This window comes from Oncorhynchus masou, chromosome 24 (genome assembly GCF_036934945.1).
Source record: "Oncorhynchus masou masou isolate Uvic2021 chromosome 24, UVic_Omas_1.1, whole genome shotgun sequence".
NCBI classification, from domain to species: domain Eukaryota; kingdom Metazoa; phylum Chordata; class Actinopteri; order Salmoniformes; family Salmonidae; genus Oncorhynchus; species Oncorhynchus masou.
The window spans coordinates 15184783-15205293 of record NC_088235.1 but is presented as its reverse complement, the minus strand read 5'-3'; the positions used below and the strand labels follow the sequence as shown (position 1 = coordinate 15205293).

At 45.4% G+C, this 20511-nt stretch overlaps 1 protein-coding gene across 1 annotated transcript in view; it reads right to left on the bottom strand.

Annotated features, from left to right (window-relative positions):
• The window catches only part of LOC135511343 (proteasome activator complex subunit 4B-like), a 97554-nt gene that overhangs the window by 5404 nt on the left and 71639 nt on the right, over positions 1–20511 (bottom strand). Inside the window, 6 exon segments of the mRNA XM_064932888.1 lie at positions 2372–2582; positions 9488–9616; positions 9722–9807; positions 10403–10605; positions 13359–13507; positions 18679–18780. Coding sequence (XP_064788960.1) covers positions 2372–2582; positions 9488–9616; positions 9722–9807; positions 10403–10605; positions 13359–13507; positions 18679–18780 — 880 coding nt within the window.

The window sequence follows — 20511 nt, the reverse complement described above, 5'->3', positions numbered from 1 at the left end:
GTGTGGACAGAGTAACAGAGCCAGTATGTAGTGTGGACAGAGTAACAGAGCCAGTATGTAGTGTGGGCAGAGTAACAGAGCCAGTATGTAGTGTGGACAGAGTAACAGAGCCAGTATGTAGTGTGGATAGAGTAACAGAGCCAGTATGTAGTGTGGACAGAGTAACAGAGCCAGTATGTAGTGTGGACAGAGTAACAGAGCCAGTATATAGTGTGGACAGAGTAACAGAGCCAGAATGCAGTGTGGACAGAGTAACAGAGTCAGAATGCAGTGTGGACAGAGTAACAGAGTCAGTATGGAGTGTGGACAGAGTAACAGAGCCAGTATGTAGTGTGGACAGAGTAACAGAGCCAGTATGTAGTGTGGACAGAGTAACAGAGCCAGTATGTAGTGTGGACAGAGTAACAGAGCCAGTATGTAGTGTGGACAGAGTAACAGAGCCAGTATGCAGTGTGGACAGAGTAACAGAGCCAGTATGCAGTGTGGACAGAGTAACAGAGCCAGTATGTAGTGTGGACAGAGTAACAGAGCCAGTATGCAGTGTGGACAGAGTAACAGAGCCAGTATGCAGTGTGGACAGAGTAACAGAGCCAGTATGCAGTGTGGAGAGAGTAACAGAGCCAGTATGCAGTGTGGAGAGAGTAACAGAGCCAGTATGCAGTGTGGACAGAGTAACAGAGCCAGTATGCAGTGTGGACAGAGTAACAGAGCCAGTATGCAGTGTGGACAGAGTAACAGAGCCAGTATGCAGTGTGGACAGAGTAACAGAGCCAGTATGCAGTGTGGACTAGAGTATTAACATTAGAGGTCGACCGATTATGATTTTTCAACGCCGATACCGATTTTTGGAGGACCAAAAAAGAAGATACAGACAGAAATCAGCAAATTATTATATATATATATATTTGTATTAATGACAATTACAACAATACTGAATGAATACTTATTTTAACTTAATATAGTACATCAATAAAATTAATTTAGTCTCAGGTAAATAATGAAACATGTTCAATTTAGTTTAAATAATGTAAAAACAAAGTGTTTGGAGAAGTAAAAGTACAATATGTGCCATGTAAGAAAACTAACGTTTGAGTTCCTTGCTCAGAACATGAGAATATATGAAAGCTGGTGGTTCATTTTAACATGAGTCTTCAATATTCCCAGTTAAGAAGTTTTATGTTTTTAGTTATTATAGAAATTATAGGACTATTTCGTTCTATACCATTTGTATTTCATTAACCTTTGACTATTGGATGTTCTTATAGGCACTATCGTATTGCCAGCCTAATCTCAGGAGTTGATTGGCTTGAAGTTATAAACAGCGCAATTGCTTGAAGCACAGCGAAGAGCTGCTGGCAAACGCGGGAAAGTGCTGTTTGAATGAATGCCTACGAGCCTGCTGCTGCCTACCATCGCTCAGTCAGACTGATCTATCAAATCATAAACTTAATCATAATATAATACCACACAGAAATACGAGCCTTTGGACATTAAAATGGTCAAATCCGGAAACTATCATTTCGAAAAAACAAAACGTTTATTCTTTCAGTGAAATACATAACCGTTCCATATTATATCGAACGGATGGCATCCCTAAGTCTACATATTCTTGTTACATTTCACATCCTTCAATGTTATGTCATAATTATGTTCAATTCTGGCAAATTAATTACAGCCTTTGTTAGGAAGAAATGGTCTTCACACAGTTCGCAACGAGCCAGGCGGCCCAAACTGCTGCATATACCCTGACTCTGTTGCAAGAGAAGTGACATAATTTACCTAGTTAAAATAAATTCATGTCAGCAGGCATATTAACTAATGCAGGTTTAAAAATATATACTTGCGTATTGATTTTAAGAAAGGCATTGATGTTTATGGTTAGGTACATTTGTGCAACGACAATGCTTTTTTCACAAATGCGCTTCTGTTAAATCATCCCCGTTTGGCGTAGGCTGTGATTCAAAGATAAATTAACAGGCACCGCATCAATTATATGCAACGCAGGATACACTAGATAAACTAGTAATACCATCAATCATAGTTATATATACGTGTAGTTATAACTAGTGATTATGTTAAGATTGATTGTTTTTGATAAGATAAGTTTAATGCTTTCTAGCAACTTACCTTGGCTCCTTGCTGCACTCCCGTAACAGGTGATCCGCCTGCCACGCAGTCTCCTCGTGGAGTGCAATGTAATCGGCCATAATCGGTGTCCAAAAACGCAGATTACCGGTCGCTATGAAAACTTGAAATCGGCCCTAATTAAATCATCCATTCCAATAAATCGGTCGACCTCTAATTAACATGTTTGTCACTTAGCAGACACTGTTATCAGAGCGACGTATAGGTATAATTTGCTCATGGCTACCTCCAGAGGGGATGGTGTCCACCACGGAGCCCAGCTCCCTCTTCCTCTTCTTGGGTAGGCGGGTCTTACAGAGGGCCTCGAAGTGGCTCTGCATGGGGCCCTCTATGGACAGGAAGTTACACTGAAGGAAACCGCTCAGAGTGGTGGCAGCCATCTCCCTCACCTGGGGGAGAGAAGGAAAGAGATGTGATATGTGGAGCTGGCTGATCCATTATGTACTGACTAGATCTGCTCAACAGACAGAAGCTCCATCTAAACTCTCCTCCTCCTCAAAATGCAGTGAAGGGCTGAGGAGCGAGACCATAGTTGGACATTGTCCTCCAATACTCTTGAGAAGTAGGAAGAGATGAATCACTGAAAGCTTAATAAAGATGGAGCCAGAGAGAACAGGGAGAGTAGAAAGAGAGAGCGAGAGAGCGAGCGAGCGCAGGCGGGAAGAGAGAGAGAGAGCAGGGAGAGCGAGCGAGCAGGGAGAGCGAGCGAGCAGGGAGAGCGAGTGAGCAAGCGAGGAGGGAGAGAGAGCGCGAGCAGGGAGAGCGAGCAGGGAGAGGGAGGGAGTGAGCAGGGAGAGGGAGGGAGTGAGCAGTGAGAGAGAGAGTGAGCAGTGAGAGAGAGAGTGAGCAGTGAGAGAGAGAGTCAGCAGTGAGAGAGAGAGCGAGCAGGGAGAGCGAGCAGGGAGAGCGAGCAGGGAGAGCGAGCAGGGAGAGCGAGCAGGGAGAGCGAGCAGGGAGAGCGAGCAGGGAGGGAGTGAGCAGGGAGAGTGAGGGAGTGAGCAGGGAGGGAGTGAGGGAGTGAGCAGGGAGAGCGAGCAGGGAGAGCAAGCGAGCAGGGAGAGGGAACGAGCAGGGAGAGGGAGCGAGCAGGGAGAGGGAGCGAGCAGGGAGAGGGAGCGAGCAGGGAGAGGGAGCGAGCAGGGAGAGGGAGCGAGCAGGGAGCGAGCGAGTGAGCAGGTAGAGAGAGCGAGCAGGGAGAGCGAGCAGGGAGAGCAAGCAGGGAGGGAGAGGGGAAGAGAGAGCGAGCAGGGAGGGAGAGGGGGAGAGAGCAAGCAGGGATAGAGCAGGGAGAGGGGGAGAGGGAGTGAGTAGGGAGAGGGGGAGAGCGAGTGAGCAGGTAGAGAGAGCGAGCAGGGAGAGCGAGCAGGGAGAGCAAGCAGGGAGGGAGAGGGGAAGAGAGAGCGAGCAGGGAGGGAGAGGGGGAGAGAGCAAGCAGGGATAGAGCAGGGAGAAGGGGAGAGGGTGCGAGCAGGGAGAGGGAGCGAGCAGGGAGCGAGCAGGGAGAGAGAGCGAGCAGGGAGAGAGCGAGTGAGCAGGTAGAGAGAGCGAGCAGGGAGAGCGAGCAGGGAGAGCAAGCAGGGAGGGAGAGGGGAAGAGAGAGCGAGCAGGGAGGGAGAGGGGGAGAGAGCAAGCAGGGATAGAGCAGGGAGAGGGGGAGAGGGGGAGAGGGATCGAGCAGGGAGAGGGAGCGAGCGGGGAGAGAGAGAGAGCGAGCGGGGAGAGAGAGAGCGAGCGGGGAGAGAGAGCGAGCGGGGAGAGAGAGAGCGAGCGGGGAGAGAGAGAGAGCGAGCGGGGAGATGGAGCGAGCGAACGGGGAGAGGGAGCGAGCAAGCAGGGAGAGGGAGCGAGCGAGCAGGGAGCGGGAGCGAGCGAGCAGGGAGCGGGAGGGAGCGAGCAGGGAGCGGGAGGGAGCGAGCGAGCAGGGAGAGGGAGCGAGTGAGCAGGGAGAGGGAGGGAGCGGGGAGAATGTGCGAGCGAGCGGGGAAATGGAGGGAGCGAGCGGGGAGAGGGAGCGAGAGAACAGGGAGAGGGAGCGAGCGAGCAGGAGGGAGCGAGCGAGCAGGGAGCGGGAGGGAGCGAGCGAGCAGGGAGCGGGAGGGAGCGAGCGAGCAGGGAGCGGGAGGGAGCGAGCGAGCAGGGAGCGGGAGGGAGCGAGCGAACAGGGAGCGGCGGACGAACAGGGAGCGAGCGGACGAACAGGGAGAGGGAGCGAGCGGACGAACAGGGAGAGGGAGCGAGCGGACGAACAGGGAGAGGAAGCGAGCGGACGAACAGGGAGAGGGAGCGAGCGGACGAACAGGGAGCGAGCGGACGAACAGGGAGCGAGCGGACGAACAGGGAGCGAGGAAGCGAGCGAGCAGGGAGAGGGAAGGAGCGAGCAGGGAGAGGGAGCGAGCGGGCGAACAGGGAGAGGGAGCGAGGAAGCGAGCGAACAGGGAGAGGGAGCGAGGAAGCAGGGAGAGGGAGGGAGCGAGCAGGGAGAGGGAGGGAGCGAGCAGGGAGAGGGAGGGAGCGAACAGGGAGAGGGAGGGAGCGAGCGAACAGGGAGAGGGAGGGAGCGGGCAAACAGGGAGAGGGAGGGAGCGTGCAAACAGGGAGAGGGAGGGAGCGGGCAAACAGGGAGAGGGAGGGAGCGAGCGAACAGGGAGAGGGAGCGAGGAAGCGAGCGAACAGGGAGAGGGAGCGAGGAAGCGAGCGAACAGGGAGAGGGAGCGAGGAAGCAGGGAGAGGGAGGGAGCGAGCAGGGAGAGGGAGGGAGCGAACAGGGAGAGGGAGGGAGCGAACAGGGAGAGGGAGGGAGCGAGCGAACAGGGAGAGGGAGGGAGCGGGCAAACAGGGAGAGGGAGGGAGCGGGCGAACAGGGAGAGGGAGCGAGCGGGCGAACAGGGAGAGGGAGCGAACAGGGAGAGGGAGTTAGCGGGTGAACAGGGAGAGGGAGCGAACAGGGAGAGGGAGGGAAATTGAGGGAAATTGATGGGAAGATGGATGGAGCCAAATACAGGACCATTCTGGAAGAAAACCTGATGGAGTCTGCAAAAGACCTGAGACTGGGACGGAGATTTGTCTTCCAACAAGACAATGATCCAAAACATAAAGCAAAATCTACAATGGAATGGTTCAAAAATAAACATATCCAGGTGTTGGAATGGCCAAGTCAAAGTCCAGACCTGAATCTGTGGAAAGAACTGAAAACTGCTGTTCACAAATGCTCTCCATCCAACCTCACTGAGCTTGAGCTGTTTTGCAAGGAGGAATGGGAAAAAAATTCAGTCTCTCGATGTGCAAAACTGATAGAGACATACCCCAAGCGACTTACAGCTGTAATCGCAGCAAAAGGTGGCGCTACAAAGTATTAACTTAAGGAGGCTGAAAAATTTTGCACTCCCAATTTTTCAGTTTTTGATTTGTTAAAAAAGTTTGGAATATCCAATAAATGTCGTTCCACTTCATGATTGTGTCCCACTTGTTGTTGATTCTTCACAAAAAAATACAGTTTTATATCTTTATGTTTGAAGCCTGAAATGTAGCAAAAGGTCGCAAAGTTCAAGGGGGCCGAATACTTTCGCAAGGCACTGTATATATATATACATACACATATACAGGTCATAGACAGGTATAAGACAGGTCATTAGATATAGACAGGTCATTAGACAGGACAGGTCATTAGACTAGAGGACAGGTCATTAGACTAGAGGACAGGTCATTAGACTAGAGGACAGGTCATTAGACTAGAGGACAGGTCATTAGACTAGAGGACAGGTCATTTGTCATTAGACTAGAGGGCAGGTCATTAGACTAGAGGGCAGGTCATTAGACAAGAGGACAAGTGACCTGGGGTATTTTGTCTGAAAAGAAATACAGAAGAGGCAACATCACCCTTATAGCAACAGAATACTCCTGCCATCTGTGGTTTCCATAGCAACAAGGGGAGAATAAGGAGGAAGAGTGCTGGAAGACAGGGCCTGTGATCACACACACACACACACACACACACACACACACACACACACACACACACACACACACACACACACACACACACACACACACACACACACACACACACACACACACACACACACACACACACACACACACACACACACACACACACACACACACCTCCAGACCTACCTATCTACCATTCTGTCTTCTTCAATGTGATCTGTGACCTCCAGACCTACCTATCTACCATTCTGTCTTCTTCAATGTGATCTGTGACCTCCAGACCTACCTATCTACCATTCTGTCTTCTTCAATGTGATCTGTAACCTCCAGACCTACCTATCTACCATTCTGTCTTCTTCAATGTGATCTGTGACCTCCAGACCTACCTATCTACCATTCTGTCTTCTTCAATGTGATCTGTAACCTCCAGACCTACCTATCTACCATTCTGTCTTCTTCAATGTGATCTGTAACCTCCAGACCTACCCATCTACCATTCTGTCTTCTTCAATGTGATCTGTAACCTCCAGACCTACCCATCTACCATTCTGTCTTCTTCAATGTGATCTGTAACCTCCAGACCTACCTATCTACCATTCTGTCTTCTTCAATGTGATCTGTAACCTCCAGGTACCATTCTGTCTTCTTCAATGTGATCTGTAACCTCCAGACCTACTATCTACCATTATGTCTTCTTTAATGTGATCTGTAACCTCCAGACCTACCTATCTACCATTCTGTCTTCTTTAATGTGATCTGTAACCTCCAGACCTAACTATCTACCATTCTGTCTTCTTCAATGTGATCTGTAACCTCCAGACCTACCTATCTACCATTCTGTCTTCTTTAATGTGATCTGTAACCTCCAGACCCAACTATCTACCATTCTGTCTTCTTCAATGTGATCTGTAACCTCCAGACCTACCTATCCACCATTCTGTCTTCATTAATGTGATCTGTAACCTCCAGGCCTACCTATCTACCATTCTGTCTTCTTCAATGTATGTCACCTACCTATCCACCATTCTGTCTTCATTAATGTGATCTGTAACCTCCAGGCCTACCTATCTACCATTCTGTCTTCTTCAGTCATGACACAACCTGTCCTTAGTCTGTTGTGTAATGATCATCCTCTCTGTTGAAATCCATTCAATCAAATGTACCACAAACTACTGTAACATAATCCAGGCATGATGAAGGCCAGATTGTTCTTCAAGATGTTCAAATATTCATAAACTACAGGGTGAAATAATAACATAATGCAACAGTTCCAGTAAATATCAATGTACCATGTCCAGGAAACTTATGTAACATAATCCAGAATGTACCACAAACTACTGTAACACCATCCAGCATGTACCACAAACATACTGCAGCATAACCTGGCATGTACCACAAACTATATCATACCTGCCATGTACCACAATATATATTGTAACACCATCCAGCATGTACCACAAACTACTGTAACACCATCCAGTATGTACCACAAACTACTGCAGCATAACCATACATACATGTACATACACAAACTACTGCAGCATAACCTGGCATGTACCATAAACTACTGCAGCATAACCTGGCATGTACCACAAACTACTGCATAGCATAACCTACGCATGTACCACAAACTATTGTAACACCATCCAGCATGTACACACAAACTACTGTAACACCATCCAGCATGTACATACAAACTACTGTAACACCATCCAGCATGTACCACAAACTACAGGTTGTAAGACCATCCAGCATGTACCACAAACTACTGTAACACCATCCAGCATGTATGCCACAAACTACTGTAACTCAATCCAGCATGTACCACAAACTACTGTAACATAATCCAGCATGTGCCACAAACTACTGTAACATAATCCAGCATGTACCAAACTACTGTAACACCATCCAGCATGTACCCAAACTACTGTAACACCATCCAGCATGTACCACAAACTACTGTAACACCATCCAGCATGTACCACAAACTACTGTAACACCATCCAGCATGTACCACAAACTACTGCATAACGCCATCCATCATGTACCACAAACTACTGTAACACCATCCAGCATGTACCACAAACTATTGTAACACCATCCAGCATGTACCAAACTACTGTAACATAATCCAGCATGTACCACAAACTACTGTAACACCATCCAGTGTGTACCACAAACTACTGTAACACCATCCAGCATGTACCAAACTACTGTAACACCATCCAGCATGTACCAAACTACTGTAACACCATCCAGCATGTACCACAAACTACTGTAACACCATCCAGCATGCACCACAAACTACTGTAACACCATCCAGCAAACTACTGTAACACCATCCATCATGTACCACAAACTACTGTAACACCATCCAGCATGTACCACAAACTATTGTAACACCATCCAGCATGTACCAAACTACTGTAACATAATCCAGCATGTGCCACAAACTACTGTAACACCATCCAGTGTGTATCACAAACTACTGTAACACCATCCAGCTTGTACCACAAACTACTGTAACATAATCCCAAGAGAACACCATCCAGTGTGTACCACAAACTACTGTAACACCATCCAGTGTGTACCACAAACTACTGTAACATAATCCCAAGAGAACACCATCCAGTGTGTACCACAAACTACTGTAACATAGTCCCAAGAGAACACCATCCAGTGTGTACCACAAACTACTGTAACACCATCCAGTGTGTACCACAAACTACTGTAACATAATCCCAAGAGAACACCATCCAGTGTGTACCACAAACTACAGTAACATAGTCCCAAGAGAACACCATCCAGTGTGTACCACAAACTACTGTAACACCATCCAGTGTGTACCACAAACTACTGTAACATAATCCCAAGAGAACACCATCCAGTGTGTACCACAAACTACAGTAACATAGTCCCAAGAGAACACCATCCAGTGTGTACCACAAACTACTGTAACACCATCCAGTGTGTACCACAAACTACTGTAACATAATCCCAAGAGAACACCATCCTGCGTGTACCACAAACTACTGAAACATAATCCCAAGAGAACACCATCCAGTGTGTACCACAAACTACAGTAACATAATCCCAAGAGAACACCATCCAGTGTGTACCACAAACTACAGTAACATAGTCCCAAGAGAACACCATCCTGTGTGTACCACAAACTACAGTAACATAATCCCAAGAGAACACCATCCAGCATGTACCCCAAACCTTACAGCAACTTCTAACAAACATTTTGCAGAGGCTCAGAGAGTTGATAGAAGCAGAGTCTTGACAATGGGGGATTTGACATGTTTTTTAACCATTTTCTCTTTGGAGATTGCAGTGAATGGAGAAAGTGGTTGTAGATGAGTTTGGCCTGTGTTTGTGTGTGTGTACACACCTCTTGCAGGGCCAGCAGGACCAGTGGTATCTGCTCTGTGTAGAGTAGTCCCTGGGACATCAGAGACAGACAGGTCTTTGCATCCCTCTTCAGCTCATCATAACTGTCATCATTCTCCACCGGAGCGATCTACAAGAGGAGACAGATGAGGGTTGTTAGCATTCAGCCAGAGGATGATAGACCTCCCATCAGTCTGGTTCCTCTCAAGGTTTCTTCCTTCCTTGACCCACCCACCTTGAACAGCAGGGGTAGCAACTGGAGCTGCTCTGGAACGGCCGTGGAGAAGGAGCGTCCAGCACTGGCCATCAGCCACTTGAGTACTGAAAACACATACATAACCTTTTTACATCGTATGCTCTGACGAAGGTCTTCATAACTAAACGTTTGGCACATTGAATTACTGAAATCTGCATCGTGCAGTGATCCAGTGAGCCGGGACACTTCTCTCTTGGCTTTACACCTGGGTTTATTAGCTCCATCAACTCTATCCCTGACCTGTCTTCAGTAGTTTGACAGACTGGGTTAGGGGTCATACCTGGGTTAGGGGTCGTACTGGTCTTTAGTAGTTTGATGGGTTAGGGTCGTACCTAGTTTGATGGGTTAGGGTCGTACTGGTCTTCAGTAGTTTGATGGGTTAGGGTCGTACCTGTCTTCAGTAGTTTGATGGGTTAGGGGTCGTACCTGTCTTCAGTAGTTTGATGGGTTAGGGTCGTACCTGTCTTCAGTAGTTTGATGGGTTAGGGGTCGTACCTGTCTTCAGTAGTTTGATGGGTTAGGGTCGTACCTGTCTTCAGTAGTTTGATGGGTTAGGGGTCGTACCTGTCTTCAGTAGTTTGATGGGTTAGGGTCGTACCTGTCTTCAGTAGTTTGATGGGTTAGTCGTACCTGTTTTCAGTAGTTTGATGGGTTACGTACCTGTCTTCAGTAGTTTGATGGCCTGTGTCCTCTCGTCCTGCTCCCCCACATCGTTCTCCTCTACCACGTGGTTCTGGATCTCCTCGTCCCCCTCCATCAGGGGTTTGAGGCGCAGCATTATTCGCTCTGTGAACTCCTTGATCTTCAGTAGTTTGCTGGGTTACGGCAGATTGACGTCTATCATGAAGATGTAGGTGAGGACGCTGAAGAAGAGAGAGGAAACAGAGCGAAAGACGAGGCATAGGGAGATTAACACCTTTAGTTTAGTTAATTCATGAATCTAGATTTTTGTATTTTGGCCATCATTTTTTATGTATTCCTCTTTTTCAACTGTTTGCGGGTCTCTACCTCTTTCAGTACTCTCATGAATAATAAAATCAACAATTCTACCTGGTTTAACATGAATAAATAAAAAAGCATAAGGTGATCTCTTGGCCAACCTGTTTGAAAAATTCTGGACAAATGTTTACCTACTATGACTGACGTGTGGTTAGATACCGAGCTGAATGAACTATGACTGAGTTGTGGTTAGATACCTACCTGTGAATGAACTATGACTGACGTGTGGTTAGATACCTAGCTGAATCAACTATGACTGACGTGTGGTTAGATACCTAGCTGAATGAACTATGACTGGTTGGTTAGATACCTAGCTGAATCAACTATGACTGACGTGTGGTTAGATACCTAGCTGAATGAACTATGACTGACGTGTGGTTAGATACCCGAGCTGAATGAACTATGACTGACGTGTGGTTAGATACCTAGCTGAATCAACTATGACTGACGTGTGGTTAGATACCTAGCTGAATGAACTATGACTGACGTGTGGTTAGATACCTGTCTGAATCAACTATGACTGACGTGTGGTTAGATACCTAGCTGAATGAACTATGACTGGGTTGGTTAGATACCTGAGCTGAATGAACTATGACTGACGTTGGTTAGATACCTAGCTGAATGAACTATGACTGACGTTGGTTAGATACCTAGCTGAATGAACTATGACTGACCTGTGGTTAGATACCTAGCTGAATGAACTATGACTGACGTGTGGTTAGATACCTAGCTGAATGAACTCCATGACTGACGGTGGTTAGATGAGGCGCAGCTGAATTACTATGACTGACGTGTGGTTAGATACCTAGCTGAATGAACTATGACTGACGTGGGTGGTTAGATACCTAGCTTAATGAACTATGACTGACGATGTGGTTAGATACCTAGCTGAATGAAATGACACGTGTGGTTAGATACCTAGCTGAATGAACTATGACTGACGTGTGGTTAGATACCTAGCTGAATGAACTATGACTGAGTTTAGTTAGATTCGAGCTGAATGAACTATGACTTTGGTTAGATACCTAGCTGAATGAACTATGACATGTGGTTAGATACCGAGCTGAATCAACTATGACTGACGGGTGGTTCTACCTAGCTGAATGAACTATGACTCTCGTGTGAATAATAAAATGAACTATGACTGACCTGGTTAGATACCAGCTGAATCAACTATGACTGACATGTGGTTAGATACCTAGCTGAATGAACTATGACTGACGTGTGGTTAGATGAGCTGAATCAACTATGACTGGACAAATGGTTAGATACCTAGCTGAATGAACTATGACTGACGTGTGGTTAGATACCTAGCTGAATGAACTATGACTGACGTGTGGTTAGATACCGAGCTGAATGAACTATGACTGACGTGTGGTTAGATACCTAGCTGAATGAACTATGACTGACGTGTGGTTAGATACCTAGCTGAATGAACTGTGACTGATGTGTGGTTAGATACCTAGCTGAATGAACTATGACTGACGTGTGGTTAGATACCTAGCTGAATGAACTATGACTGACGTGTGGTTAGATACCTAGCTGAATGAACTATGACTGACGTGTGGTTAGATACCGAGCTGAATGAACTATGACTGACGTGTGGTTAGATACCTAGCTGAATGAACTATGACTGACGTGTGGTTAGATACCTGGCTGAATGAACTATGACTGACGTGTGGTTAGATACCTGGCTGAATGAACTATGACTGACGTGTGGTTAGATACCTAGCTGAATGAACTATGACTGACGTGTGGTTAGATACCTGGCTGAATGAACTATGACTGACGTGTGGTTAGATACCTAGCTGAATGAACTATGACTGACGTGTGGTTAGATACCTAGCTGAATGAACTATGACTGACGTGTGGTTAGATACCTGGCTGAATGAACTATGACTGACGTGTGGTTAGATACCTAGCTGAATGAACTATGACTGACGTTGGTTAGATACCTGGCTGAATGAACTATGACTGACGTGTGGTTAGATACCTAGCTGAATGAACTATGACTGACGTGTGGTTAGATACCTAGCTGAATGAACTATGACTGACGTGTGGTTAGATACCTGGCTGACTGAACTATGACTGACGTGTGGTTAGATACCTGGCTGAATGAACTATGACTGACGTGTGGTTAGATAGCTGACGTGTGGTTAGATACCTAGCTGAATGAACTATGACTGATGTGTGGTTAGATACCTAGCTGAATGAACTATGACTGACGTGTGGTTAGATAGCTGACGTGTGGTTAGATACCTAGCTGAATGAACTATGACTGACTGATACCTAGCTGAATGAACTATGACTGATGTGTGGTTAGATACCTAGCTGAATGAACTATGACTGACGTGTGGTTAGATACCTAGCTGAATCAACTATGACAGGCGTGTGGTTAGATACCTAGCTGAATGAACTATGACTGACGTGTGGTTAGATAGCTGACGTGTGGTTAGATACCTAGCTGAATGAACTATGACTGACGTGTGGTTAGATAGCTGACGAGTGGTTAGATACCGAGCTGAATGAACTATGACTGATGTGGTAAGTGGCAGTAAGCTATGGACAAGAGGGTCAGCAATGAAAATATTTGTGGAATGTGTAGGCGAGGTCCAACCTTCCGATGCGCTCACGGACGTTCTTGTAGACCTGTGTGAGTTTGGGCTCTAGGTACTGCAGCAGTCTGTGGAGCAGCTCAGGGACCCTCCACTCCTGTTGAGCCAGGCCCCCCTGCAGCACATACAGACGACTGGGCAGGAGAGAGGAGAGTTATACACACAGCTAACCCTCCTGCTGAGTCAGGCTTCCCTGCAGAATATACAAACGACTGGACAGGAGAGTTATACACACACACACACACACACACACACACACACACACACACACACACACCTAACCCTCCTGCTGAGTCAGGCTTCCCTGCAGAATATACAGACGACTGGACAGGAGAGAGGAGAGTTATATACACACCTAACCCGAACGCTAAGTCAGGCCTCCCTGCAGAGTACACAGACGACTGGACAGGAGAGAGGAGAGTTATATACACACCTAACCCTAACGCTAAGTCAGGCCTCCCTGCAGAGTACACAGAAGACTGGACAGGAGAGAGGAGAGTTATATACACACCTAACCCTAACGCTAAGTCAGGCCTCCCTGCAGTGTACACAGAAGACTGGACAGGAGAGAGGAGAGTTATATACACACCTAACCCTAACGCTAAGTCAGGCCTCCCTGCAGAGTACACAGAAGACTGGACAGGAGAGAGGAGAGTTATATACACACCTAACCCTAACGCTAAGTCAGGCTTCCCTGCAGAGTACACAGAAGACTGGACAGGAGAGAGGAGAGTTATATACACACCTAACCCTAACGCTAAGTCAGGCTTCCCTGCAGAGTACACAGAAGACTGGACAGGAGAGAGGAGAGTTATATACACACCTAACCCTAACGCTAAGTCAGGCCTCCCTGCAGTGTACACAGAAGACTGGACAGGAGAGAGGAGAGTTATATACACACCTAACCCTAACGCTAAGTCAGGCCTCCCTGCAGAGTACACAGAAGACTGGACAGGAGAGAGGAGAGTTATATACACACCTAACCCTAACGCTAAGTCAGGCCTCCCTGCAGTGTACACAGAAGACTGGACAGGAGAGAGGAGAGTTATATACACACCTAACCCTAAGTCAGGCCTCCCTGCAGTGTACACAGAAGACTGGACAGGAGAGAGGAGAGTTATATACACACCTAACCCTAACGCTAAGTCAGGCCTCCCTGCAGTGTACACAGAAGACTGGACAGGAGAGAACAATAAAATATAATCAAAAAGAAAGGAGGACCAAGGCACTCTTCATATTATTATTCTTGACTCACAGACAAACATTTTACAGACAAAGAAACCATCATCGACCCAGACTCCATAGCTGTGTTCGAATACCCATACTAACATACTGTATACTACATACTTAATGGGTAGATACACTATATACTATTAGTTCATTTTAGCATACTGTAAACGAACAGTATCCTTTCAGTTGAGCGTACTTCGCCTGTCTACCGGCAGTTGATGCTGTTGCTATGCAACCTCTTGCTAGCTTGTTAGCATAACAAATGACTAGCTAGACTTTTTACGACTTCAGGTGTGTTCGTAAATTCAATCTGGAGTGCACTCTGGGCGTACGTAAATTCAGAGCGTTGTCAAATTGTCTGTTAGTAAATTCAGAGTGTTTGGCCCTCGGAGCATTCAGAGCGCACACTGGACCCTCTGGCCGAGGAGAAGGGTTGATCCTAGCGTTGGAATATACTGGGAAGTTTGACGCATTAGCCTACTAACGTTAGCTAGCTAGCTAACATACCGGTACATACCGCTGTAATGATATGTTGTGGTTTGTAAGGAAAGCGCAGCTAACAAATTTTCAGTCAATGTAACTTGTTTGAAAAGTCATTACTTTATTACATTGCTCAAAATTACTTAACATTTGTCATAATTAGTTAAAGCAATGAAATTGTATCTGCTCTCGTCGGACTTCGGCTCAAATCGGCTGCATATTCGTCGACATTTTCTTGAAATCTGAAACCGTTGTGAAGCCATGCCCATTCTCTGAAGAATTGTATTAATATTATGATTGTATTAATTGTATTGTGCTCTAAAATCACGGAAATAGTCCACTGCTTGTATACTTCATATTTTGGCGATTTTAGTATGACATCCGGGAACTTTTGGCACACTAACTATATCCATACTATGGCCAATAAGCATACTACATACTATGGCCAATAAGCATACTACATACTATGGCCAATAAGCATACTACATACTATGGCCAATAAGCATACTACATCCTATGGCCAATAAGCATACTACATACTATGGCCAATAAGCATACTACATACTATGGCCAATAAGCATATCCATACTATGGCCAATAAGCATATCCATACTATGGCCAATAAGCATATCCATACTATGGCCAATAAGCATATCCATACTATGGCCAATAAGCATATCCATACTATGACCAATAAGCATACTACATACTATGGCCAATAAGCATACTACATACTATGGCCAATAAGCATATCCATACTATGGCCAATAAGCATATCCATACTATGGCCAATAAGCATATCCATACTATGGCCAATAAGCATATCCATACTATGGCCAATAAGCATATCCATACTATGGCCAATAAGCATATCCATACTATGGCCAATAAGCATATCCATACTATGGCCAATAAGCATACTACATACTATGGCCAATAAGCATACTACATACTATGGCCAATAAGCATACTACATACTATGGCCAATAAGCATACTACATACTATGGCCAATAAGCATATCCATACTATGGCCAATAAGCATACTACATACTATGGCCAATAAGCATACTACATACTATGGCCAATAAGCATACTACATACTATGGCCAATAAGCATATCCATACTATGGCCAATAAGCATATCCATACTATGGCAAATAAGCATACTACATACTATGGCCAATAAGCATACTACATACTATGGCCAATAAGCATACTACATACTATGGCCAATAAGCATACTACATACTATGGCCAATAAGCATATCCATACTATGGCCAATAAGCATACTACATACTATGGCCAATAAGCATACTACATACTATGGCCAATAAGCATACTACATACTATGGCCAATAAGCATATCCATACTATGGCCAATAAGCATATCCATACTATGGCCAATAAGCATATCCATACTATGGCCAATAAGCATACTACATACTATGGCCAATAAGCATATCCATACTATGGCCAATAAGCATACTACATACTATGGCCAATAAGCATACTACATACTATGGCCAATAAGCATATCCATACTATGGCCAATAAGCATATCCATACTATGGCCAATAAGCATATCCATACTATGGCCAATAAGCATATCCATACTATGGCCAATAAGCATATCCATACTATGGCCAATAAGCATATCCATACTATGGCCAATAAGCATACTACATACTATGGCCAATAAGCATATCCATACTATGGCCAATAAGCATACTACATACTATGGCCAATAAGCATATCCATACTATGGCCAATAAGCATATCCATACTATGGCCAATAAGCATATCCATACTATGGCCAATAAGCATACTACATACTATGGCCAATAAGCATATCCATACTATGGCCAATAAGCATATCCATACTATGGCCAATAAGCATATCCATACTATGGCCAATAAGCATACTACATACTATGGCCAATAAGCATATCCATACTATGGCCAATAAGCATACATACATACTATGGCCAATAAGCATATCCATACTATGGCCAATAAGCATATCCATACTATGGCCAATAAGCATATCCATACTATGGCCAATAAGCATATCCATACTATGACCAATAAGCATATCCATACTATGGCCAATAAGCATATCCATACTATGGCCAATAAGCATACTACATACTATGGCCAATAAGCATATCCATACTATGGCCAATAAGCATATCCATACTATGGCCAATAAGCATATCCATACTATGGCCAATAAGCATATCCATACTATGGCCAATAAGCATATCCATACTATGGCCAATAAGCATATCCATACTATGGCCAATAAGCATATCCATACTATGGCCAATAAGCATATCCATACTATGGCCAATAAGCATATCCATACTATGGCCAATAAGCATATCCATACTATGGCCAATAAGCATATCCATACTATGGCCAATAAGCATATCCATACTATGGCCAATAAGCATATCCATACTATGGCCAATAAGCATATCCATACTATGGCCAATAAGCATATCCATACTATGGCCAATAAGCATATCCATACTATGGCATATCCATACTATGGCCAATAAGCATATCCATACTATGGCCAATAAGCATATCCATACTATGGCCAATAAGCATATCCATACTATAAGCATATCCATACTATGGCCAATAAGCATATCCATACTATGGCCAATAAGCATATCCATACTATGGCCAATAAGCATATCCATACTATGGCCAATAAGCATATCCATACTATGGCCAATAAGCATATCCATACTATGGCCAATAAGCATATCCATACTATGGCCAATAAGCATACTCCATACTATGGCCAATAAGCATATCCATACTATGGCCAATAAGCATATCCATACTATGGCCAATAAGCATATCCATACTATGGCCAATAAGCATATCCATACTATGGCCAATAAGCATATCCATACTATGGCCAATAAGCATATCCATACTATGGCCATATCCATACTATGGCCAATAAGCATACTCCATACTATGGCCAATAAGCATATCCATACTATGGCCAATAAGCATATGAGCCAAAACATACTATGGCCAATAAGCATATCACATACTATGGCCAATAAGCATACTACATACACAAATTTAAAACACAATAAGCATTAAATACTATGGTTTCCAATACAGCATCTCTTCCATACTATGGCACATATGGAGCATACTACATACTATGGCCAATAAGCATATCCTAATACTATGGCCAATAAGCATCTCCATACTATGGCCAATAAGCATACTCCCCATACTATTCCAATAAGCATTTCAAACAACCAGTGAGCCAATCTGCATATCCATACTATGGCCAATAAGTAAACATCTGTTCTCCTGTACAATACAAGGTCAAATTTAAGCAAAGCAAAATTAAAAGGGTAGACAGGAGTATCGGGAGGCTATTTCTCAATATCTGTACAAAATTCTTCATCTCTTCTCAAAATGCAGAAGACAAGTTCCCCTCCCATTCAGGCCTTCTCCATAATGTTTTGATAAGGAAACAAGGAGAGAGGATGCATTTGGGACTAGAGGAACACAATTGAGAAAGGGCCTGAAAGAAATGGACTGCTGAATGAGAGGATGGGAGGGAGCAGCTTACACAGGCTGTGGCGAAGGTGCCCCAGTCAGCATATTTTCTTACAGTGATGTTGTTCAGAGCTGTACGGATCAGAGGACACAGCAGCTCCCACAGACTCTCCACCTGGGAGGGGAACATAGGTCAAAGGTCAAGGACTTAACAAATATTCAACTTTTATTTATCGAGGTAAGTCAGTTAAGAACAAATGCGTATTTGCAACAAGGACCGGCAGTACTGATTATAAGCATGGTTTGTGACCAACGTATGTGTTCTCCTCTACCTTGCCATAGCTCCAGTGGTCTCCAGTGTGTTCCTCCTTCCCTTTACCTTGCCATACAGCATGGCCATAGCAGTTCCTTCCTCTCCTCTACCTTTCCATATCTCCAGTGTGTTCCTTCTCCTCTACCTTGCCATTCCAGTGTGTTCCTCCAGTGTGTTTCCTTCCTCTCCTCTACCAGGCCAGCCAAGTAGTAGTTCCTTCCTCTCCCCTACCTTGCCATAGCTCCAGTGTGTTCCTTATCTCCTCTACCTTTCCATAGCTCCAGTGTGTTCCTTCCTCTCCTCTACCTTTCCATAGCTCCAGTGTGTTCCTTTTTCTCAAAATGCACCTTTCCATAGCTCCAGTGTGTTCCTTCCTCCCCTACCTTTCCATAGCTCCAGTGTGTTCCTTTCTCCTCTACCTTTCCATAGCTCCGTTCCTTTTCCTCTACCTTTCCATAGCTCCAGTGTGTTCCTTCCTCTGCTACCTTTCCATAGCTCCAGTGTGTTCCTTCCTCTCCTCTACCTTTCCATAGCTCCAGTGTGTTCCTTCCTCTCCTCTACCTTGCCATAGCTCCAGTGTGTTCCTTCCTCTCCTCTACCTTTCCATAGCTCCAGTGGTTCCTTCCTCTCCTCTACCTTGCCATAGCTCCAGTGTGTTCCTTCCTCTCCTCTACCTTTCCATAGCTCCAGTGTGCCTTCCTCTCCTCTACCTTGTTAGCTCCAGTGTGTTCCTTGTTCCTCTACCTTTCCATAGCTCCAGTGTGTTCCTTCCTCTCCTCTACCTTTCCATAGCTCCAGTGTGTTCCTTCCTCTCCTCTACCTTTCCATAGCTCCAAGTTCCTTCCTCTCCTCTACCTTCCATAGCTCCAGTGTATTCCTTCCTTTATTGCCATAGCTCCAGTGTGTTCCTTCCTCTCCTCTACCTTTCCATAGCTCCAGTGTGTTCCTTCCTCTCCTCTACCTTGCCATAGCTCCAGTGTGTTCCTTCCTCTCCTGACCTTGCCATAAGCTCCAGTGGTTCCTTGTCTCCTCTACCTTGCCATAGCTCCAGTGTGTGTCCTTCTCTCCTCTACCTTGCCATAGCTCCAGTGTGTTCCTTCCTCTCCCTACCTTTCCATAGCTCCAGTGTGTTCCTTCCTCTCCTCTACCTTGCCATAGCTCCAGTGTGTTCCTTCCTCTCCTCTACCTTTCCATAGCTCCAGTGTGTTCCTTCCTCTCCTCTACCTTTCCATAGCTCCAGTGTGTTCCTTCCTCTCCTCTACCTTGCCATAGCTCCAGTGTGTTCCTTCCTCTCCTCTACCTTTCCATAGCTCCAGTGTGTTCCTTCCTCTCCTCTACCTTTCCATAGCTCCAGTGTGTTCCTTCCTCTCCCCTACCTTTCCATAGCTCCAGTGTGTTCCTTCCTCTCCTCTACCTTCCATAGCTCCAGTGTCTACCTTTCCTTCCTCTCCCTCTACCTTTCCATATCTCCAGTGTGTTCCTTCCTTCCTCTACCTTTCCTACCTTGCCATATCCATAGCTCCAGTGTGTTCCTTCCTCTCCCTACCTTTCCATAGCTCCAGTGTGTTCCTTCCTCTCCTCTACCTTGCCATA